Source organism: Condylura cristata, unplaced genomic scaffold, assembly GCF_000260355.1.
Source record: "Condylura cristata isolate star-nosed mole 26May11 unplaced genomic scaffold, ConCri1.0 scaffold00013, whole genome shotgun sequence".
Classification (NCBI taxonomy): domain Eukaryota; kingdom Metazoa; phylum Chordata; class Mammalia; order Eulipotyphla; family Talpidae; genus Condylura; species Condylura cristata.
Window position 1 is genome coordinate 46,125,048 of NW_004567114.1, and position 26,179 is coordinate 46,151,226.

The following is a 26,179-nucleotide window of genomic DNA, read 5'->3' on the forward strand; positions in this document are numbered from 1 at the left end:
AGGGACAGAACATAGAGCCAGAGAGGATTATACTCCAGTCTTAAATCTAATGGATTCTGTGGTGAACTGAATACAGTGTGTGATTTTTCTGAATAATGATATTTTTTAACTTTACTTAAAAAAATCAAGTGGATTCTGCCCTAATAAGTTTTGAACTTAACTGAGACCTGTGAATGACCCCCCACCCTTTACTCTTTGTATTATATTTTGGTAGCATGTAACTTGCCTAGTTTTACAGTTTCAAAGCTGAGGAGGTATTTGGCCTGGGATGAATCATACAATAAGTATCATCCACTTAAATGAAATTTTAGACTATAGTTGATGCTTTAATGGCTTAAGACTTTGGGTTATTGGGATGGAGATGAATGCATTTTACATGTGAGTAACACATGAGTTTTAGAGAGTGCTGAATTGAATTGTGTCCACCCAAATTCGTACTTTCAAGCTCTAACTCCTCTTATTTCAGAATGAAACTTTTAGAAGACAGGAGTTTTAAAGATGTAGTTATATTAAAATGTGGACATTAGGGCGACACTAACTCCAGTCTAACTGGTGTCCTTATCAATGGAGATTAGCACAAAGAACACACCACCGGGGATGACAGAGTAAAGGCCATGTAAAAACACAGTAAGAAGGCTATCGGTACATTAAGGACAGAAATTTCAAAAGAAAGCAGCTATTTGATTTTGGGTCTCTAGTCTCCAGATCTTTGAGAAAATGAGGCATTTGTTATGACAGCCGTAGGTATGAAACAAGTACATTTCTTTTATTGATTTTCATGTGTTTAACTGACTTTGCATTTTTAGAATAAAGCTTCCTTCATCATGGTGAATAACTGCTTTTGTATATCCCTGTGTTTTGTTTGCTAATTTTCTTTTCTTTCCATATGCTTACTTTTTATTGAGTTTGTTAATATTACAGAATTCTTGCACTGCTAAACCACGCCTGAACATTTAATGAAATAATTGATACAATGGACAGCCTTATCAATCCATCCTACGGTAATATTATAACTTGAATCTTTAAAAAAAATTACAAGTTGAGGGGCCCTCTCTGGTGGTGCAGTGGGTAAAGCACAGCACTAAGAAGCTAATGCCACTTCAGCATGAGTTTGATCCCCACCCTGGTGATGATCCGCATGGCACAGTAGACCTCTCCTGACCCACCCGCTGCTCCCCGCAGCAGTTGGCCTGTTCTACTCCCCACTCTGTCTCTGGTGAATCCGCTTACTTCCCCTGCACCTCTGGCCTGTACCCCAGTTCTGTATACATAAATAAATAAATCTTAAAAAAAATTACAAGTTGGAATTTTAAATTTCCTACAGATCTACAGATCTCTAGTACATGGTACCATTAAATATCACTTTCACATATTCATCTCAGTTCATTCCTCTGTAGTATAAGCCAACAAAATATTGAAAGGATAAAAAAGGAATACTTTTCAGGGGAAATAAGTGGCTAAATATCTAAGAGGTTATTTAAGATTTTTGGCTCCCCCAAATTTTTGTATCTTGTTTCCTTCACTTAGTAGGTTCATCCACATTGCAGCATGGATCAGCAAGTCATTCCTTTATAGTATCACCCCACTATGTGGGGATACCACATTCTATTTACCCACATGAAATGGGTGATGTGCTTCCATTTGTTTGTCTATTGTGAACAACAGATTACAGAACCCAATTAGAACACTGTGTACAAGTTTTCACTTGAATACCTGTTTTCAATTCTTATGGGTATATACCTGCTAGTGGAATTGCTGGGCAATGTTCTAATTCTATGTTTAACTCAGTCAGAAACCACCAAGTTGTTAGCTGCCGTGGCTATACCATTTTATTTTCCTAATATTTATGTGCCCTATGTGCCAGAGTTATGGTTTTTCTACATCCTTGATGATATTTTCTATTTTCCATTTTTTAATTATAGCCATTTAGTGACTATACATGTTAACTTACTTTATTTTATGTTTGTTGGCTATGAGGCATAGCTCTGTGACTGAGTAAACTTGGAGGGTATTCTTTGTATCAATATATTCCATGCCTAAATGATGCTTAAGTGAATTCACTATATTTCTCCTTATACTTGTTGATCTAAGGGATTATGCTCTGAAGCAGTTCGATAAGACAATATTACAACAGAATCTGTGATAGTCCTATGAATAGGGTTCAAGACACCTTTTTTAGAAAACAGAAAATCAAACTCTAGTGTTGGTTCATAGTGGATCACTTTTTATATAGATAGAGTATAATTATTTCAGTTACAGTTGCAAAGAATACAAGAGAAGCTAGCAATTAGTGTTAATATACAGAAAAAAACTATGAGAAGTAATAATGCAGGAATTACAGTATAATATATAGTATAGGAAACAAGCATGCAATATTAACTAAAATACTTTTGACTTCCAATGTACTTCCAACTTTATAATATTTATGATAACATCTTAAAATAGCCAGTGGAAAGGAGCATGTGAAAACTAAGATGAATGATGTTTGAGCTAAGAAACTAATAGTCTATATGTATACATATAGAAGAATACTTAAAAAAAAAAAGAATTATGTAATAGATGCATTAAAAAAAGGTGACCTAAAAAGGTCCTTCACTGTTAACTACTACATGGGAATGCAATTAGAAAAACTCTATTATGGAAACTACAAAATAAAGAAACCAGTTTTTTACAAATACATTATAACAGAAAAATAAGGTGGAGTAGAAAGATACAGATTAAAAAATAGAAATATCTATGTTAATTGCAATATGAGGACTATCTGAATCCTGATTAAAACAAATGATTTGACATTAAGGAGACAATTTAAAGTCTGAACTATGACTGGAAATTTGATATTAAGAAATTACTGTTAAATTGTTTTTAGGTATATTAATGGTATTATGCTTATGTTACAATGAATTCTTATTTTTTTGTAGTGATATATTGAAATATTTATAGATGAAATTACATGGCATATATGATCTACTTTAAAATACCAGCATCTGTGGGTATATGCATGAAAGTGTAGATGAATGGAACAGCACTGACCAGAATGGTTTGGGGAGAAATGATAGCGGCATATTGAATTTATTCTGTTGGCTGTTTATATTCAAGATACAAAACTTAATTTAAAATTTATATAATTTATGTAAATTACAGAAAATATTTCTTGAGTATGCATTTTATTTTTAATGTTTGTTAAAAAATGTTAGAAAAAATTCCCAACTCTAAGAACTGCTTCTCTAGAGAAAAGAGAATCAAAATTCAAGGTATGTTAGCATTCAAATTTTGCAACTTTCTCTCAGCTTCATAATGTCTCAACACAATATGCTCATGATAAGCTGTCTTTTGCTTATGATGTTCTTCTAGACTACATGTCCTTCTTCCTTCTCTTCTTTTCCTGTCAGAATCTTATTTGTTCATACTTCATATCCTAAGCATTCCATTAAACTGTCTATTTCAGTTTATAGTAATTTCTTTTTCAGCAGTAGCAACTAATTTTATTTAACAGCATGTAGTGTTACATGCTCATTTGGAGTATGTTTTTTCTTCCTACTTAACTATAAATTGAGGATAGCAACTGCTTTTTAGCCTCTGTTACTGTATTTGTACAGTCCTGAGTATATAGCAGTCTCTTATTCATGGAGCGATGAAATGACTAATGACTAATGAAATGATTAATGATTACTTCTAAATATGGTTAAATTATGTTAGTGGTTGTACTAAAGTGCAATAAAACAACAATATTGAAACCACAAAAAACAAATAAAAATGAATGAGTTGTGTGGATAGAACTACTTTCAGGCACTGTATTTAAAGCCTAACATATGATATAAATGTTAACACTTAAAGGTTCTAAAAAAATTTAGAGGCAGTCTATTTATAAATCCAGACATGGATTGTGGTTGTAATTTGTATAGTTTGGTTGAACACCATCAAAGACTGTTAACCTCTAAAGCACTCAAATTCTTTTACCATTTTAACATGTCTTCAACATGGTCTCAATGGGGTGTTTTGTGTCATGAATATATCAAGCATATCCAAAATCAGAAAAATAATGCTGAAGTACCAGTTTTGCCTCTGAAGCATTTCTAATAGAGAAGGGGTGTATGTGGGTGCCTGGGCGGGGTGACAGAAGCTCTCTAGTAAATAGAGTAGTAACCCAAGTATCAGCCAGGTTAGGTAATATTTATGCTTCTGTGACTGGCCTTGATGTGACCTAGGGTAAGTTAGTTCATATCTGAATTCAGCTTCCCCATCTGAAAAAAAGGAGTAATCTCTCACATGGGTGTTTAAGGGATTAAAGGAGATAACATATATACAAATTCCATGATGCAAAATATAAAGAATTCTTTGAAACGTAGCTTTAAAATTAAGTCCTTAGTATTTTCAGGGGTAATATTTTTAATAGAAAAAAATGGGTGGAAATATATATATTGAAAGTATACTCTAAAAAAATATGTGTTTAATGAAGTAAAAAACATGTTTAAAACTTATGACATTCTGGGTCCTCCCTGGTGGCGCAGCAGGTTAAAGCACAGCACTAAGAAGCTAAAGCCACTTCAGCATGAGTTCGATCCCAGCTCTGGAGGTGATCACATGTCACAGCAGACCTCTCCTGACCTGCCTGCTGCATCCCTCAGCAGTGTGCTTTCTCAGTAAGACGCCTGTTCTGCTCTCTACTCTGTCTTTGGTGAATCCTCTCACTACCACTGCACTGCTGGCCTGTACCCCAGTTCTGTATGCATAAATAAATAAATCTTAAAAAAAAACAAACTATGACATTTCTAATCTTTAGTAGATTCCTGAACATTGAACTGTTCCTGTCTTAATGAATAATTCCTAAAAATAAACTATTAGCCAATAAGGCACAAATCTAAATTCAAGCCTGAATTTTTAAGCCTGAATTTTTGCTAATCTTTTAAAATATTCCACACACACACACACACAAAATACATCCAGTAACAGTGAAAACTTATTTTTAAAAAAATCAAATTATTCCATATTGTAGCCACAATATTTTAAGTCAAGATACTAAAAAACCTGAGATAGATTAATATTATCTCAAAGAAAAGCAAATGACATCTCAATATAACTCAGCATTGGGATTATAATAACAGTAGCTTACAGTCATTAAATACCTAAATGTGCACTCAAGATACTATAAAAATCATTTGCTATGCATTATTTAATTTGATTTTTCTGAAATGAAAATATAAGACAGATACTAATACAATTCCAACTTTTGGGGGTTAGGAAAGGGATTAATTACCTATTAAAGTTCACCTCAATAAGGCAGAATCAATACCATCTGCCCTACTGGAGTGTTAGTGCTGAATTAAAACACTTTATCATATCTAAAGAATAAATGCAAAATGAACATTTTATTTAAAAAGGTAAGTAAACACTCAACAAAGTATAAATAAATGATGCTTTCTTTATAGGAATTAAAATTTAAGTCTACTGCTGCCACTCTTTAATCAATTAATGTTACTAATTTTAAGTCAAAAAGAAATTAATGAAAATCAAGTAAAGACACCAAAGACTTGACTCCTTGTTTCACCTAGTTTCTCAGATAACAAGAGTAGTATCAGTGGAAACATGGTGAATTCAACTCTGAATAACATACAAAACAAAACCAGTGAAACTAAATCAAACAGAATCATGAAACATATATAACTCCATTAAAAGTCAACAGCATACCCAACCTGGTTAAACAAACTCCTAATTTTTGCCTTTCTTCATTTAATTGCTATTTTAGAATTTTTTTTATTTTTTACATTCAGAACAGTTACTCAAACTTGATATGAAATCTCCATAGATTAAAGAAATTAAAATATCAGATCAATCATATCTAATAAGCTAAGCTAAAAACATTTCCCAGGGTCCTCCTGGTGGTGTAGCTGGTTAAAGAACAGCACTAATAAGCTAAAGCACCTTAGCATAAGTTCGATTCCCGCCCCGGAGGTAACCCCACTCTGTCTCTGGTGAATCCTCTCACTGCCAACGTACCTCTGGCCTGTACTCCAGTTCTGTATGCATAAATAAATAACTCTTTAAAAAAAAAAACAAACCAAAAAACATTTCCCTATAACTTTGAATTTTCTGATTGTTTCATGTAGTTACTAAATATTGTTCACTTCTAATCAATCAGAACCGGTAATTGGTGAAATAACTGGAACTATATTAATAGGATACTGATAGTAGTAAAACTCTTACATCCCCTGGGCGTGGGAGTGAAAGTGAAACGATATTTTTATACTGAACTGAGTTTACAAATTCAAATTTTTAGACAAAATGTAGGGAAAACATTGACTTAAGATTACTTTGGCCTTTGTAAATTTGGGGGACATCAATTTAAAACTTAGAGAACAACTGCCTCATGATTTCAAGAGTAAAAACTCTAGCTACTTCATAGATAATTGAGGCTGAAATATTTACACATTTAAATGCCTAACTGTAAGTAAACATTTATCCTGTGGGGAGAGGCCCAGGTGGTAGGGCCCCGTGGCAAAATGACAACACCAAGTCCCGGATATCTACCTGCACTGCCAGTGCCGCCCAGTCTTAAGAATATTGCCAGATCATCCTCCTCCTCCTCAGTCAATATTTACTAAGTTCTTTATGACAGCAGTGGTATTAGAAAGTTTATAGAAATCAAGAGTAGAACAAAGATCTCAGTTTATGATCTCCTGCTCTATGTATTAACAGTCACTTATGGTTTTTGCATTAATGAATCAGAATGTTTTGAACAAAGGTTTTTACTTATTAGATATTATTTACATTTGTCAAATATTTTAAACTAGTTTAGATTTTTTAAAATGTTAAGGCTTATACACCTACACACCAGAAAGGCATATGTACAGGGAGGAAAGAAAAAGACATTTATAATTTAAAGATGTTAAATAAACCTACTGTACTGAGTGAAGTCCCTTGAAAAAATGGAGGAATATTCTCCTTTTATTGTCATTTCTGCACATAGGAAATGTTCACAGGACTGAAGTTTTAAGATTTTTAAAAGGGCTCATTCCCTTAGTAACTAGTCACAGGTCCTGCTTCTCCAATTAGCAGAAAAATGTTAGTACACCTTCTAAAGTTGGCAATATTTTCCTTTCTACTTTATTTTTAAAAGTGCTTAAATATCTGCAGTATGAAGTACTTAAAATAGTTTTAAAAATTTAACAAACTTAAAACATAAGAGAGGTTATCATTTATAGGCATCTATTTCATAATGCAGGTGAAACTTTTTTTGGTTTGTTATTTCCTTAGCTAGTCTTTTAAAATAAACTACAACACTAATAAAATATATTGAAGAAATGAGTTTTACTGTCATCTGCATATACAAATCTATTTTTCACAGATGCTACTCCTAATTTCATTTGTGCAGGTTATGATAGCAAAAGGCATAAAAAATTACATGTTCATTGTTACGTAAATTTAATGCACACACATAACACTCATATGTTAGGGTATAAGATGTAAAATAAAATTTCCTTTCATTCACCACATATCTATATAATAAATCTGTCAGGTTCAGTCTCACTTTCTAGGCAGACTGTTGTCATGTTTCTGACATATCACATATGTACCTATACAAATATGTATACACTTATAAAATCGGAAAACTTTCATTGATCATTAAAGATGTATATAAGTATGAGATGCAGTGGTAAACAAACAAAATTCTTGTTCTTGCAGAATTTAATTTGCAGAGCACAATATACAAGTATAGTAGAGTAGCTGTAGGCATGTTTATTACAAAGTAAAACAAAGAAGGGCAATAAATGGAATGATGTAGTAAAGGTATGGAGTATGATAGACAGGGTGGTCAGGGACATTTAAGCAGAAAACTGAACGATGTAAAGGGGTGTCTGATATTCACGGGCAGAGCACTTCAGGTAGAGATAAAAACAGTCAAGGCCCTGAGATGGGAGCATTCTTAGAATGCTTGAGATAAGACAGAGTGTGACTACAGTGAGGCAAGAGTGGAAATGTGAAGAAATGGAGGCTAAAAAGGTAGCCAGGGGCCAGTGCATATGTTTATGTGTACAAATACCTCTTTTATAAGTAACTAAGATCACAACGTACATCTGGGGTCACAACTTTAAATGCCTAGAGGACTGAGGCAGATGATATAATAATGTATGCAATAGGCAGGATAGGACAGTACACGTGCTTCTGGTTAAAGTAGCCTGGGGGTGTGCCCTGCCATATGCTGAAATACACGTTTTATGGTTTATTGTATGTGTGACCTTGGCTTAGCTAGCTACAGTACCCAGATATTCAAACACTAGTCCACTTGCTGCTGTAAAGTTATTTTTAAAATATTACTAATATGTAAATCAATAGACTCTGAGAAAAGTAGATTGTTAAGAACTTAAGAGAGTGAACCCCTCCTCCCCCACTTTCCCTCAGGAAGAAAACATCTATAGAAAACACAGATGTTGACAAAAATTTTATATCATTGGGTAAGTCCATTTATCACAATTTGTTAGTAATGTAGAACAAATGAAGTAGAATCGAGTGCTCAACCCTTCTCAATGTGGAATTTATAATGAGAAAACTGTTGTATTATGGTTTAAGTTTGCATGCTCCGATTACTACTTAGTTTCTTATCAAAGTATGATTTTCACTGAGTGGGCACGTGGTTCAATAAAAAAACTACTGCTACCATTATAAAAAATAAAAAGCAACCAGATCCATAGTAGTAATATTTATATTTTCTGTGGGTTGTATGCATTCAGACCAAAAATGCATGCAACAAATAAAAGATGCATACTAAACAAAATTTATAGAAATAATGTAGAAAAATTAAGAAGTCTACATCCTTTTTGAGGATATTCTACATAACCTCTGTTTTTATAAATCTGAAATCCAATAACTAGAATTCAGGTTTAGTCCACTATCACTAATCAAATATGAAACTAATCAATAGTGTCATTAATTAAAAAAATCAATAGAACTACCTTAAATGATGGCACATCCTATTCAATATTTTTGGCCTAAAATTTTAATTTTACCATATTTTGAAAGTTATCACTACTTTCTACATGGAAACAAACAAAATACAATAAAAAATTGAAACATGAACTATTTTTATTTTAGGTAAGTACATTAATTCTACTGACACCCAATGGCAGGATCTAATCCTTATCTGCAAACCTTAATTTACACCTTCTTTAAGCAAAAGGAAATATAAAGAAGCACCATAAAAATCTGCAAACACGGAAACCTGGCCATTCTCTGTTATTATTATGCCTCCCAAACTTAGGAATGCAGCACTACAGGTTTATAACAACAGGAAAAAATCATTACTAAATATAAACCTACCCTTAGAGCATTTAAGGCATTTCTCTGATGAAGCTGCTAAGATTTAGACTAAGCAAGCAAACGAATTCAGAACAGCAGTAAGGAGGTACTAATTCTTAACTAACAGCACTTTTATAAAATGTGAATTTTACATTAAATCTTCATACTTTACTGTTAGTGGAAGAGTTGGGATAATGATAAACAGTATTTCTACCCATCCTCTTCATTTGCCACTGTCCTCAACTCTGAAAGAGGAATGAAAAGGCCATTTCCTCTTCATAGCCTTTAAGCACTGCGGGAACTCAAAACAAACGATATAAAAAAAACTCAGAAAAACATATTTCCATATTCCTTATATCCATATAAGAAAAACTAAGACTTACAGTAACAGTAGCTCTTAGCACAACTGAATAAAGGAAAATTTTTGAAAAAAATATTTTAAAAGAATAAGATCAGTATCTCTAATGTGTAGATTTAAAGGCAAGGTCGAATGAAAGTCATCTACATCGCAATCTGTCCCTAAAACTAGTAACTGATCATACATTCTTTTCTGTTTTGGCCTTTGGAAAGCTGAGAGCAGGATTTGAGGTTTACTCTTTTGCTGTTTCTGTTTTGTCCCAATTTCTGTGACTGGCCTCAAGGAAGAAAGACAGGAGGCAGAAAAGCTGAACAAGTAGAGTTGATTGCTTCCGGGCAGCAGCTGAGATGGAAATCCCTAGGGTGGGGTCTGCCAGCTACTGCGAGTGGTATAGGTAAAGTATATAAGTGTCTCTTATGTAGGCTTTAGGTTCAAATTCTAGAAAGCTGACGTGGTGCTCTACACCTGGATGTAAGGCCCAGTTCTGGTCACTGTGCTGTTGCCCATATATGGCCACAGGTAGCTGCTGTGTTACTGCCCATACCTGGTTACACTCAACAGTTTCATGGTACACTGCATTACTCCTTTACTTTTCTTAGCTTATTCCTTTTAATTATTGGAAAATAACTTTCTTTAACATGCCAACACACATAAAAAACTGATTGGAATAATTAAAAGTATTTTTTCTCAAATTTTGCTAAACACAATCCATTACCTATGAATTATGAGCAATGGATCTCATATATATGTTTATAAAGTACATATATGAAGTCTGCATGTGTATACTGATATGTGTATATTTAATATATAGGTATAAATATTTGTATATGAGATGACAGAATTGGTCAAGGCTTTCTTCACACACAAAAAAAAAGAACTGGAACTTTTCCTTTTCTTACAAAACATGCAAAACTGAGGGGGAAAACTCTAGTATCTCTATGAATTGGCTATGTTTCATGTATTGATTTAGAAACACCATTATTTAAGAGTATTAAAAAAGTTTACTTTCACTTAAATCCAATATGGGCTTTTACTAGTTGTCTTTTCTATCTGGCTTATTTCACTTGGCATCATGCTATTATGGTTCATCTGATACATGTTGTGGTATATATTTGAATTACATTCATTTTCATGATTGAAAAATGTTCCACAGCATGTATATTCATGTCTTGTTCATCTGTCTGCTGATGGACACTTTGGTGGTTTCTATTTTTTGGCTGATATGAATAACACTGTGATGAGTATTAGTGCAAAAGCATCTGCTCAAATCCTTACTCTCCATTCTTTTGGGGTACATGCCCAGATGTGGAACTTATATATAATATGGGAATATCAATTTTTATCTATTACTACTCAGTGGATGTATCATTCTACATTCCCATCAACAATATAAAAAAGTTCTCTGTACATTTTTTTTTTTTTTGGAAAGAAATGTGAATCTCCTTAAGGAAGCATTTTTCCTTGAATTTTTGAGTTATACAGGGGATAAACCACATATCCCCTGTGTATCAAACAGTGTATCATTGTGCATTATTTACTGATGTTTCATTGATGATGAGGGTCCCAATAGGCTGTATCATATAAATTAGGTATATAGTAGGTTATAACAACTAGGTTTGTGTAATTACACTCAGTGATGTGCACAGGATGATGAATCACTTAATTACACATTTCTCAGATTTTATACATTTCTCTGAATGTATCCTCATTTAGTGACATGTGACCATACAGATTTTTCTTTTTGATATATTCAGCTATATGTTATTTTTTTATTTCAGCATGAACTTTTTTTAATCTTTGTTCAAAAATTATCTCTATGGTATTATTAGATGCCATCCTTTGTAGGTTTTTTAGAGAATATACTTCAGGCCCTGTTAAAAGCAGGACAGAAGAAGAGTTTCTCCAAATTCCCAGTGTGACCCCCCAGAAGGGCTGGCTATGGCATGGTCCCCTGTGGAGTAGTTCAGAAAAGTCTAACTGGTTTGCATTTGGTGGTTCCTTTTTCATAAAGCCATGCCCCTATGATGTTTCATTTTTTAAACAGCCGGGTCTTCACTGATAATTAGTAATGTTTGTTGAGCATTTGCCACATGGCAGCAACTGCATGTCTTTTATTCATCTACTTTTAGGTATTTTCTGTCAGGGCACTTCGCAGTGAGTAGCACATATTTTAGAAACCTATTTAAATGAACATTCAATACTTTAATTTCATCTATCTTTGACTTTTTTCTACCTAGTGATCTTTATCTACTTTGAATTTCAACCATCCACTTCTAGATCAATGCCTTAAACCCTGTCATGGCACAGAAATGAGTGTTCCACTCCTGAGATCTTAAGTGACAATGCTTCACTTTCTGACTTCCTATCAAAAATTTTAATTCCTGATACATTTACTCTTTGAATTCTCAAGACACTTGGTTTCTTGACTCCTTTCTCTTTCAGGATACACACCTCTGTCCTTTATTTCCTGCCCTATTTTCCTCAAACTATCACTCATCATCTCAACAATTCTTCAGCTAGCACATTCTCAACCTCTTTGCTCCCTGTCATTTTAATCTTGCAAGTTATAATCATTTCAATACTTTGCCTTCTGTACTGCTCTACAAAGACCGTTGTATGTGTTAAATTACACAACAGTACAAGTTAGGACTCATACAAATTTTGTGTATCATGTCCAGCTGAGTCCTTAGTATTGCTTGACTGTGTTACTCTTGCCTTAATGCAGTAGCTACTCTAATCCTGTCATTTCTTTTAAAGCTTCCTGCCCGCTCACCAAAGCTCCACATTCTTTGACCTTTATATTACAAGGAAAAAAAGAAACTATTAATTGTAAGCTGACATTGATTTATAGCTAGCTATTCTTATCTCCTTTACTCCTTTCTATGAGCACAAGGTGACTAGCTGCCTGCTCAAGGCAAACTTTATTGCAGATTTTAAATTCCACTCATGTAAATTATTAAGTCTTTGAAAAACAAATATTTTAGCTTAACAATTCTCAAAATCTTTCAATAACCTTCTTTAATTCAACAAGAAAAGAAGTATCAAGAACCAGATTCAAAGTTTGTTTTTTAGGAAGTCAGTTTGTGCAAGATTATCATATGGAATCCTGGACACTGTAATGTCATCAACAGAGATAGAGCATGACACAGATGGTTCCATCAAAAACTCTCCTTATCAATGCAGTGAAGCTATAGCACATCACACCACAACATCCAAGGTCTGGGCACATATCACACAGCGTACAGTAACTCTTAGTGGAAGGTTTAATATATGTCTCCCCTTTATTATGCTAACAAGAAGAGATACTAATTTAATGTAGCTAATCAAAATGTGCATATAAAGCAACACTTCTCAAACTTGGCTGCCCTGAGGACTTTCTCAAGTGTTTTAAAATAGAGAGAGCACGTCCCACACCTTGTGGCTATGACTCGAACAGCCTGGGTTGGGCTAGTCAGCAGGATTTCTGAAGGCTCCTTGTGTGATTTCTAATGCACAGCTATAGTTGAAAATCACTGATGTAAAAGATAGAAGATAGAAATATTCACTCCATGGAGGGGATGTACTGATTCTCTAGCAGGGTTACACTTAACTACATGTCCGCATATAGAAGCTGCTATTTTAAATACAAGCAAATGTAATTAGTAATCAGTTTGTAATCAAACATATTTGGCATTTGATAAGTATATCAGTATCTATAGCTGCTGTAACAAAGTACCATAAATTTGGGAAATATAAAACAATAGACATTAATTGTCACATTTGAAGGCCATAAAATTCAAAATCATAGTGTCATCTAGTCTATGCTCTCCAGTCAGCTTGCAGAACGTTCCTCCTGTGCCTCTTGCAGCTTTTAGGTTTCACCCAGATTTGCATTTTATATAAAAGAACACCAGTCCTATAGGGTTACCACATGCTGATTACCTCATTTTAACGTGTAAAGGCCCTAGTTCCAAATGAAGTCCTATTATTATAAAGTGCTAGATGTTAAATTTCAGCATTAATTTTTGAGGGACATAATTCGATCTATAGCTATTACTACCAATATATCATTATTTTAGAGGAAGCATTTAGATTTCAGTAACACTGCTTCAAGGCAGGGTTTTTAACATGAGCATAGAAAAAATTCCATCTTTACTTTTCATTAGCTTTCAGTAAGTACAGCACTTTTTACTATGATGAACACAAGCAACAAACCACAGTAGCACTACTGGCAGTTCTTTAGAATTTGCACCCATAGAAACCATTGGTATTTTCATGTCACATTCCAATGTTTGCAGTTACTCCCCAAATACCAATTATAGTCATCACTACTCTGAAATCACAGCCTTGCAGTTATATTTATTTAATGTACTTATAGTGATGCAGATATATAGTGACATTGCATGATACAATACTTTCAAAATCGATGAAACTGACTTTGAGGTTATGATTGCAAGTTATACACATAACAATATTCTGAGAGGGGGCCAAATTAAGAAAACAAAATCTTCAACAAACTTAGAGTCCCATTTGATAAGTTCTTATATTTTAAGTTCTTAATCAAAGAATATACTAGGCATTGTATGAATTAGAATTTTTAACTAATTTTTTACGACAATTAACTGTCAGAATATCTATTTTACATACAGCCCACTATATAATCTTACCTCTTCAAGTGCAACAAAAATTGAAACAAAAGTATCACAAAACAATATTTACTCTTACTACAGGAGATGTAGTCTGACATTTTCTATTGTATTTTTTTGATTAAAATAATGCCAGTGTGACCTACGGAATTAATTTCACAACTACTCCTAGAACACACATTAAATTTGTAAAAATCCTTATAAAAGTAGTCATTCAGAAATTTCTGATACTGTGTACTGGGCAAAATTTTATATTATTGCTACTCATGTATTGAAATAAAAAGGTATCATTTTACAGGTGGCCTTTAGATGAGTAAATATTTCAACAGCCAACCAGGCTTCAGACAACTGACTGTGAGTTATGCAAATTATTTAATTCTGCTGGGAGGCTAAACTCAAGCTTTAGTAAGTGTAAGAAAGAAAAGAGGTAGCATAATGAGTATTTTATAACTGAATCATTTAAAAATTATAAAAATATATTAAGTGTATACTGTTTAATTTCATTGAGATATAGCCTCATTTTCTATTGTAAAATCAGGTAGAAACACATCCCAACTAATAAGATTTATTTAACCAAAGGCAAAAAAAAATTTTTTTTACCTGTAGTAAATTCGAAGTGTTTGGATTTCTTCTTCCAGTTTTTTGTACTGTTGTACTGCAGTTTCTCTAGCTTGCTGCATAGCTAACAATTTTGCCTGCAAGTAATTAATAGTTTAAGAAATTTGATATTGCATATTAATAAACAGTACTACATTTTGAATAGTTCCCAGTAGTTTAAAACCTATCAATAATTTTAGTAGAGTCTTGTAAATCCCTATACAATGCAACTATAATAGAAAAGACATGAATATAATAAATTTACCAACTTTGTTCATTACTAAACTTCAACCTAATTTATCTGTATCATCAGATATATGACCCTCTGCAATGTTTAACTTTATACACAGATTCAGATTGAGGAACATGGGTTCAGAGCAGTATCTAGGAGAGATAAGCACAATGTGTGTTTCACATACAAATTTAATGTGGCTCCACTGCCTGATCACATTAGATTTTCTTTTAACTTTATTAAACTACAACTCAGAAATTCTAAATATGTTGCCAAGCCATCTCTGATATTTAACATAAAAAATACAAAAGACTACACCCAGATTCTTAGAGAAATGACTTAACCTTTTCAATTCCTTTCTACAGGAGAAACAATCTTTAAAGGGGAGAAAGGTAGCAATCCTGTATGTTAGAGACATTTTATTCAAGAGGGGCTATTGATCCTTCCTGCCTATATTATTCAAATATTAAAGGGTCTGTGATCAGCTTTTCTTCTTTCTTTTTTAAAAAAGATTTATTTATGCATCAGAACTGAGGTATAGGCCACAGGTGCATAACTGTGAGAGGCTTCACCAGAAACAGAGTGGGGAACAGAACAGGCAGACTGATAAGGTACACTGCTGAGGGGAGCAGGCCCGGGGAGATAGGAGAGGTCTTGTGCACCATGTGGGTCACCTCCCTGGTCCTAGCTGGGATCGTACTTGTGCTGAAGTGGCTGCGGCTAGTTGGGAGTGCTGCCTTTTGACCCACTGAGCCACCAGGGTAGGTCCTGCAATCAGATTTTCAACAGAGTTCAAACCAGTAACATAAAAGTAAATGCCAAGTTCCAGCCATCAGTGCTATTGGATTCCTGGCAGAGACAGTAAGTTTTCATGTAACTTTAAAGATATGGTACTAATAACTCAGATTTCAGTTTTGTTTATTCAAAGTTTAATTTGCACGAAAAACTTGTCTTTCACTTTAAATAGTATTTTATAGATAAAAGATTAAATTGCTATCACGCAAGTCATACACTACAATAATGGTAATAACTAAAAATTAATTAAAACTTTTGGGCCATGAAATTTATAAACTTTGTTGAACTTAAATGGTTTCACTAAAATTATCTTCTTGCTAAAAATGAAGTCATAAGACAAATGGTGGAAACTAGACCAAATGAAAATTAACTGGAGAATGTAAGTGTTCATAAAAAATACCAATTTTCAATTTTAATAGTTAAAAGTTAAAAAAATGCAGTAGTTTAAATCTTTGCCTACAAATTTAGACACACAACTGAGTAAGTTGTTTTCTCTAGGCTAGCAATTCAGTGCTCTCAATTGAACCTAAGATGTCTGGATGCTTGCTTTAACACACCACATTCTAGAATTATGGATGAAACATTCTCAAAAATTATGAAACAGCATGTAAAGTAAAAATAGGTTTGTGATGACAAAATTTAGTATTGCTAATTTTCAACTTACTATAAAAAATGTGACTGAAATGACAATTTGACATCCACTCATGGTTGCTAATGGCAAGTCAAAAGAAAAAAATATACCAGAGTACTAACACTTTTTAACTTACATCAGACATTCTATTGTATAAATTTAAGAAACAGAAAACCTTCTGGAAGAAACAGATAATTTGCTAAATAAATATGTGACAATCTGAAATATCTTAGATGCTGATTTCTTTTTACCCTAGTTTTTAGGGCAACATTTTCTGGGTCTCCCCCAAAATACAAAACCCAACAGTGTTCTAGCAGTAAAGTACCTTCTATAGATCATGCTTATGGAGTTTGTAAAATGAAAATGTGAATGCTACAAGTAATTTTGAACATTTCATCTGTTGTCCCACATTTAACTGGATATAAAGTTTTGGTATTGCTTCATGGCTAGCTACTCAATTAATAAATTTCAAATGTTTACTCTGTCTAGGTCCTATGACTGTGTTCAAAGCAGTTATAAACTTTCTGGTTTTACAACCTCTTCCCTCTACTTTATCAGATATGTGCTTAACTGTTTAGCATATTTTTGGGGGGGGAAATACCATCACCCTATGTTACAATGATCTTGTTCAGTCGTGGTGGCTAGGAATTCTCTACCTCCTCAGGTATACATAATGCAGGTTCCTAAAGCAGGCTATTCCATCTCACTACCGCTTAGGAGAAAATAAAATCCTGATGACTTTACTTATACTCCTGAATCTCCATATGCCAGAAGGCAGCTCCAGATCCATTTGGACTGCCTAGGTAGATGAATCCTTATTAATATATTAATTAACCAATTTACTTATTTAGTTTTGGACAGCTACTTTGACTTCAATTGATAATATAGGTAACATAAGAAAATTTACTTGGGTTGGGCACTGTACCAAGCACTTGAAATATATTGCTATAATCTACATTTACAATAAGCTACAAGGTAATTACTATTATCCCTATTTTACAGGTAATAAAACTGAGGTTCATGAAGATTAAGCAGCTCATAAATATAACATACCTAGTGATTGACAGAATTCATACATGTAGATAGATCATAATATATATTAATTTATATTCTCAGAGATATATAACAGACAGCAAAAAATAATTCAGTAATTTGAAAAAAAATACAAATATGTGGGTTCACAAGCATGTGATTTATAAATGTTACAGCTACAATTGCAGGGAAAGGAAATGCAGATATACCATATATTCCTGAGTGTGCTACTTATTCATGTTATCACTCAATGCTTTCCACACATAAGTACACATTTTCTTCTTAATGCCTCCAAATTTTGCTACTCTTTCCCCACTGTCATTCCAAATCCCATCTAGTGCAAAAATGTAAGAAACTAGTTGCTGTATTTATAATAAATATGTGCATACTTTGCATTCAGTTTTAAGTCATTAAGATTTTTAGTTTAAGGGTGTCTTCTCACAGGGCATTATGTATGGTTAGTCCAATAATGGAAACCTCTGGGAGTCACAAAGTATTTAGTCTTGACAGGATCTGCTTCTCTGAGCTATGTTTAAAGTGTGTTGCTGGTTCACTTCTCCCTTAAGAGCAGAAAAAATGTAAACACTGGTTTTTCTGCCACCAAAATTTGCCTACAAAAATATCTGTCTTCTTAAGCTGTGGTAGCCTCAATCTACCTGTCTTCTAACATATGATAGCCTCAAACTAATTTTACTACTGTGAAAAAGATTTCTAAGCATAGGCTACAAATCTTTTTAAAATTCTCTAAACAAGTTTTATGAACTTATCACTAAATTCTACTAGTTGTCAAATACTGCCTTTAAAACCATGCAAGACATCCTCTATTGTAATAAGTATCCAAAGTTAAAATGTGTACTGGTTCTTAATGGGCCATATTTCCCTAATCTAAACAAAAAATTCCCTTCTGAGAAATACGAAAATATTTTTTCCTGCCTGTATCTTAAAATGTTTGTCATCTCTTCAACCTTTTTATATACAAATCCCTGGCCTTGCCCTCTTCTCTTAAGTAGTACTTACCTGTTACATAAAGAGAACAGTCACATTCTTGACACTCTCTTTTGATGCTTATATCAAAAGGGGATAGTTTGGAAGTTTGACTATAAATTCTGTAGTGTACTCTACACTTCCATATGCTCACCAGCAAACTTTCACACTTGCTTCCCAACAACTGAAAGGTGTTGCTTAAGACAACTGCAAGGATCTGATGAATTAAGTCCAGGTGAAACAATGGAATCAAATAATCAGTTATTGATAACAATGAAAATATACACAATAATCCCTGGATGTTTTACATTTACAATATCCTGCCCCTCTCTATCTTTACAAAACAATTTTTTTAAGGATTCTTTTTTTTTTTTTAAAGATTTATTTATTTATTCATATAGAAGTGGAGTACAGGCCAGAGATGTGGAGGGTGAGAGGATTCACCAGAGACAGAGCGGGGAGCAGAACAGGCAGATCAACAAAGTACACTGCTGAGGGGAGCAGTGAGCGGGCAGGTCAGGAGAGGTCTGCCTCGCCATGTGGTTACCTCCAGGGCAGACATCGAACTCATGCAGAAGTGGCTTAAGCTTCTTAGTGCTGTGCTTTAACCCGCTGCACCACCAGGAAGGGCCCTACAAAACAATTTTTAACTAAAATTTCCTGTGACATTGCCTTCTTTTCATTTTGATTCCAGTTTTATTGTGATACAATTGAGAAACATCACTATTAATTTTGGGTACATGCTGTATGATTTGATTTACTGTGTACTGCAGAATGAATACCAGTGTCGGGGACTAAGATCAGGACCTTGCCTCCTATGCACAAAACAACACTTGATAGGAACTTAGGGTAAACATCCCGGTTGAGAAAACAGCACACCTGAATCCCTTCCCCCATTCCCTCTCCTTTCGTGTTCAGCAAGTTCCCGGAGCCTGAGATAGGTTTTATCTCTGGCTCCCCAGATAAGTGTCGACTCCCTTAAGATGAGGACGGCTCCCTCCCCTCAACCCCACTGGCCTTTGAGACATCAAACCATCAAGACCACCCCCCAATGGTACTTTCTGTACTGCCCTCATGCTCTATCTATCTATGACTGTACCAAGAAACAAGAAGAAGAATAAAAGCTCTCCTCAGCGAAAGACGTGTCTGCGTTCTTCCTCGCTCTGTACCTGGGGCTCTACCCCCTCGCCTAGCTGGTCAAGGCCCCCCACACCACAGTAAGCTTAGCTTTCTTCACCTCTCTCTTTTATTTTCTTGTGATGATACCTATTAAAATTTACTCTCTTATCAACTTTCAAATGCATGATACAGTACTGATAATTTTAGTCACCATGCTATACACAATTCCAAAACCTAAATACCTTATATGACTGAAAACAAAGTTAGTTAACTAATTGCAAGTTAGTATTTAATTAAAGGTGCCATATCCTTAAACATTTTAGCTAATAACTAGAATGAGATAACAAAGAAAAGACTATAATGTGCACATCATTGAACACTTTGTTATAGGTATTGCAGCGAAACTACTTTCATCTCACTTTAAAATCTTGTGATGTTTATGGGCCCTCCCTGGTGGAGCACCAGGTTAGGACCCATCACTGCAAGGGAGCTGTAGCCAGCGGGAGCCAACTCCCTCAGTGCTCATTCAGTGTTCCATCCCGGCCCCAGAGGTGATGCATGCGGTGCAGTAGACCTCTCCTGACTTGCCCACTGCTGCTGTCAACAGTGTACCTCATCAACCTGCCTGCTCTGCGCCCACTCTGTCTCTGGTGAATCCTCTCACCACCCCTGGCCTGTACCCCCGTTCTGTATGCATAAATAAATAAATAACTCTTTTTTAAAAATTTGTGCTATGTTTGGCTTGAATGTGCTTTTAATGGTGCTAATCTGATGTAATTAAGCCTTCCTTTGGTGACTTTAAGACCATTAATGGAAGTCTGCTTTTATTAGAGAACATTGGCCATTGGTCTTTTCAAATATACAGTACAAATTAAATCACAGAAGCAAAGTATTTGATCCGTAAAAAAGGCTTTCAAGATAATATAGCCTCTTAGTATTTGTGTGTGTGTGTGTGTGTGTGTGTGTGTGTGTGTGTGTGTGTGAGAGAGAGAGAGAGAGAGAGAGAGAGAGAGAGAAAGGAATTTGTTAACATGTTTAAGGAAATATATGGAAATTGTTCCAAGATTCACAGCTGATTAGAAGGAAAGAAGAAAAGTTGGAAACAATTCAAGTATCCAGAAAACATTTATTCTACCACAAAACTCTTATCTAAATATGGTATAATTTAATAAGTATGCTTATTATTTTAAAAGAATTACTATAGGGTAATCATAAATATATATGATGGTACTATCCCATTAAACACATCTGTAAGGGATCTAATTTGTTATTTTCAAATACTGCATCTAATTTGACAAGTGTTAAAACAAGATGACTACAGCCACTCAAGTGGTTGACTTAAAACTCCCAAAACACATAAGAACCTAGGAAAGAAAGAAAACATTTCATTAAAAAAAGGTATCTAAAAAATAAAGCTACCATCAAAAGGATAAAAATGACTGTGTCTCAATTATACCTGCCTTTTATTGGAAAACTTGCATTGCTTACCACAGTATATTAACACAGATTATCATTCTTTAAAGTAGATTCCTTAGAAACTGTTATGTTTTTTTCATCCTTGTGTCATGATAATAGAGCAGAAACAATCAGGTTCCTGATTCAAAAGCAGTCAAACATACACACATACACACACACACTCTCTCTCTCTCTCATTCTCTACTGATTAATGGTCTGACATGACAGAAAGTAAGTTTTAATGGAAGGAGAAATCAAATATTCACAGGCAGAAAATAATCTCCTAGCCGTATCCAATGCTGGAACAGTGGATGGAACAGGAATGGGGCACTGCATGGAACAGGAGTGGAAAGCAAAGAGAAAACTGCCAGAAAGAGAGTTCAGCATGGAGATTAAGAGCAAACTGGAGTTTGGTTATCAGCAATTAGTTTTATGATATGAAATAAAGGCCTCTGAAGCTCAATTTTCTCCTTGGTAAAATGGAGGTGATAATACTCATCTCACAGAAGTATTATGCAATAATGAGATAACTTACCATATGATATAGCTGTATCAACATGAACAAATATCTAAGTCCTGCAATTAAACCTTTGGTGTGAAATTATTGTGGAAATAACTAATGTCTGTTGGAGCAACATTATACCAAGTATTAACTGAGTATGGTGAGAAATGATTGGACTTAAAATACAAATTCAAACCATGTGGTAGTCTACAGCAGTGTCATTAACATCCAGACAGTAAGTATTTTAGGCTTGTGGACTACATTCTCTGTTGCAACTATTCAACTGCAGCTGTAGCATGAAAAAAGCCATAGATGTAAGTTACACTTTCTGTAACATATTATGTAAGTGAACATGGCCATGTTCCAATGAACCTCTATTTGCAAAAGACAGACAGATGGTCCAGGGAACTTAGTTTGCTAGCTATGGATCTAGAGGGTGAGAGATCACATATTTGCACTGAGCACAGAAAATCTTTTTTTTTTTTTTAATAATTTTTCATTTCCAGTTCACTTGATCTGTCTAAAATGAACAACTTTGCAGGGCAATGAAACAAAACTGAAACTCATACTGCTCTACAACAGGATCTTTAGGGTACACACTGGAGCAAGAAAAAAGGGAATCAAAGTTGGCTGTATGGCAACCAAGTGTTTGCTTGGCAACACTGCATTGTGATGGGAAATCACCTTGCCAGGGAGACATGTTTCACTTATTATACACAAAGCAAAACAAACAAAAAGACAGACCAAAAAATCCTTGTCAGTTTAATCTGTATCTTGCCTGAGGTTAATATAGTTTCACCAGCATCCTTTTTTTATTAGTGCTTGTATGGCATATGTCTTATATCCTTTCAATTTAACATTTTCTATATGCTTAGATTTAGATGTAACTATTATAAATGATAGTATATTATTTATAGTGTACTTTTTTTAATGATTTTTCTATAAACTGGAATATTTGATCCCTTTACATTTAACATATTTACCCATAAATTTGAGTTTACTTATATTATCTTATTATGTATTGTTTCATGTGTTCCACTAGTTCTATTACTTCTTTCTCTCAAATCATGTTTTCCTGCTCTCTTTGGTCTAATTCTTTTTACCATTATCCCATTTCCTTTACCATAATTTTGAGGGTTAAACATTTCTTTACATTCTTTTAATGTTTATCCCAGAAATTACAAGACACATTTTTTACATCAAAAATCTAATATTAGTACCCCTGGACAATGAGAGGACTTTAATTCTCTCTACCTTCCTTCCAAATTGTTTAATTTTAAATTAAATTATAATTCCTTTTATTCATGTTTAAGCCTCAAAAAATTAATATGTTTGAGTTTTATGTTAATTCATATTTGTTACTTTTAGTTGCCTCATTCCTTACTAGTTCCTTATGGAAATATGTTTCTTTTGTTTAAATAATAGCTGATTATAAAAGCATAGTTAGCTAGTTAACTAACTTAGTGTTAGTCTGAAAATGTGTTTTATTTCATATTCACTCTTAGAAGATATTCATTTTGAGTATGTAATTCTAAATAGGTATTTTGTTTCAGCTACATTAAATGCATTATTCCAATGTCTTCTGACTTTCATTATTCTAATGAAAAAATCATCTGTCTAATTGTTGTTCATTTGAAAAATATCTGTATTTTCCCGCTGGTTTAGTTATAAGCTGAAATTCCATTTATAGCTAGTATATAAATTTAGCTGACTTTATTGGTGTGCATGTGTGTATGTGTAGGTTTGTCTGGTGACAATTCATGATGGGTCTCTTTACATGTTCATGTTTACATGATCTTTGGGTGTGATTTTTTATTTCCTCATAACAATCTATAGAAATGCTGCAGGACTAAATTGGGGACATTTATCTCTAAATAAGATTTATGTGTCTTTAATCAATGCTCAGTTCTCTAGTCTTACTGCTGGTTAAGGACTGGGTTAATAGTTGACGATAAAAGTACTTATTAGATGCTTGGCCTTAGTGCAGCTATGGTCCACCTGTTTCCTTATTACTGGGTAGAGGGTTGGCCTCACCAATTATTGTATATCTAGCATTTCACAGAAATAATGTTTATCTTGATAGGTCAGCAATAGAAGAGTACCAATAATATCTTCTTGCAATACTGTAGGAATTAAAAGTCATACTGAAATTTAATATACATTATCATCAATAATAGGTCAAAGTATAATTTAATGGTTAGAATCTCAATTTGTTTAATACTTTTCCTAAATTTCTTTTAAATAGGAAAAAATATAAGGCTTCAGCTTGCTATTTGCAAGACTTCTTTCAAACAACCCACTATTTCAATACAATATAATAAAGTATTGGAAAGTAAGGTAAAATTTTATATATAATTATTCTTATAAAAATTCTCCCCTTTCAGATCATTTCTGGAAGTAATGGGGATTTAAAGATTGGCTGTATATTTCATCAGATGGTAAAAGTAACATGAGATAAATTTTCTGTATCACTTTTTAGTTGTATACAAGATGACAACATTAGTGTTTTATTTGGGTCCTTGTTCTACAATAAACAATACAAAAATTAACACTATTTAAAACAACTTAATGTTCAGACTACCACCAAAGCTTGTATAATTCAGTTGAGCGTTAAGGCTACACTATGTTTGTCATAGATCTAACCTCCAATAAAAATCACAAACTCTAATTTAAGATAGAGGTTTACATAGACTCATTTTTATTTTATTCTTTAAAAAAATTACTTAACGGGAGAAGCTATTTATACGTAATTATCTAGTTGATAAAACTGTTGAAACATAGAAATGAAAACATTCCCCACAACTGTTTTTAACAATGTAAGTCTTTAGGGAAAATAAAACCATAGTTTGGAAGAGCCACTTATCAAAAAATGATTTACATTTAAGCTTTCTCAGTTTTAAGATTATAATTAAAAGTTAACATCAGAAATAGACTGAACCCAGAAAACTTAACTACAAGTTAAATAGATAACTTTGGGTTTGTGCCAACCTCTCCTCAAATGTTAAACATGCCGGTATATCTTAGAGGCTTCACAGTCTATTCTGAATTCCAGTTCTTTCTCCATTCTTGTCATTTATTTCAAAATAATTTTGTATTTTATTTTGAGTATATGAATTCACTTATTTTTAAAGCTACAAGTAATATAACATAATGTCATGAACTTCTTTTTTCCCCTTGCCCTTTAAAATAGGTGGTAGGAGCTTCATCCTTTCCTTTGAGTTAACTATATCTCAGAATATATCTTGACCTTATGTTTGACCCAGTTTAATTTTGTTAGATCTCTGTCCCCTCGACTTCCTGTTCATAACCCTCAAAGGCTTTCATACTGACATGTATAAAACTATTGGTGACTTCACTAATAATCTATCATGTAATGAGATTTGCCTATTTTAAGATCTAGAGAATCAGTTCATAATGTAATATTTATAGTCTACAGAAAACACCCATTAAATTATTAAATTTCTGTCTATGACACCACTTGTTCTTGAAGTTATTTCCTCAGGAAAAAAAAAATCTCAAAAAACAAAACAAAACAAAAAACAAAAAAAAAAAACACCTCACAAAGCATTAGTTAGAATGTGAGTTCCCAAAAAAGTCCATTCTCCTTTCTCATGGCATGATACATTCCTTTCACTAAGCTTGCTTTCTCTGGTACTACCTAAGAACATGAGCACACAGAGAAAATTAAATTCTTATTTAAACTTAAGAGGCAAACATTTCCTGAAATGACAATATTCTCCTTTTTTTTGCACTGAGTTGTAAACATTTCTCTACATGTCAGTGCCCTTCTGTTTAGCTAGAATTTTAGTCAGCAGTATTTTGTTTATTTGTTCAGGATCGTGTATGTTTTTTACTACATCTATAGGACACTTCATCACCTGAACACCTGCTGAACTAAACTTGTCTTGCCAGCAAAAATTTGAAATTATGCAATCTGCAATTCATTCCATGGCAAGCACTTGGGTAGAATTTCTCTACACCTTTCAACATACCTAACAACAATTAAAGAACAACCTGAATAGAAATATTGCCAACTGAAGTTAGTAAAGTGAAGTTTAATCAATGGATCTTGACTAACATTTTAGCTGAGGGTTTTTAGATACCCATTAAATAAGAACCCTAAGCACTATCTATCAAATTAACCTTGACATCAATCTGAACATTTCACGAATGTATGGAAATAAAGATATGATTATGTGATCTCTAATTAATGAAAATAAAGTTTTCACTCATCAAAGTTATATGTATCAATAAAAACAATGTAAAAGACTTGGATGTGGCAATAGAAAAACCAGCAATGAGCCCTGGAAAAATATATTCTCAAAAGAAAATAATGTCTTAAGTTTTATATTACATAAAAAATTAAAATAGGAGACAAAGAGGTTTTTAAACATGTAAACATTAAAGTATAACTAGCAAACATTACAATTGTTAAAACATGAACTTCTATAGCTAAGTTTATCTGAAAGATTTTGTATTAAGATAGTTCATAATTAGAGCACTGAAACTTCCAATAAACGAGTATTAACCTGTAAGAATTTCATTCATGGGTTTAATA

The 26,179-nt window shown here is 33.5% G+C and overlaps 1 protein-coding gene across 4 annotated transcripts in view; it reads right to left on the bottom strand.

The window, feature by feature from the left end:
* Positions 1-26,179, bottom strand: part of MIPOL1 (mirror-image polydactyly 1) — a 245,081-nt gene that overhangs the window by 74,707 nt on the left and 144,195 nt on the right. For all 4 annotated transcript variants that reach the window (XM_012724721.1, XM_012724723.1, XM_012724722.1 and 1 more), the window contains one exon: positions 14,875-14,969. In XM_012724721.1, the coding sequence (XP_012580175.1) occupies positions 14,875-14,969 (95 nt within the window). The remainder of the gene's footprint in view (positions 1-14,874; positions 14,970-26,179) is intronic.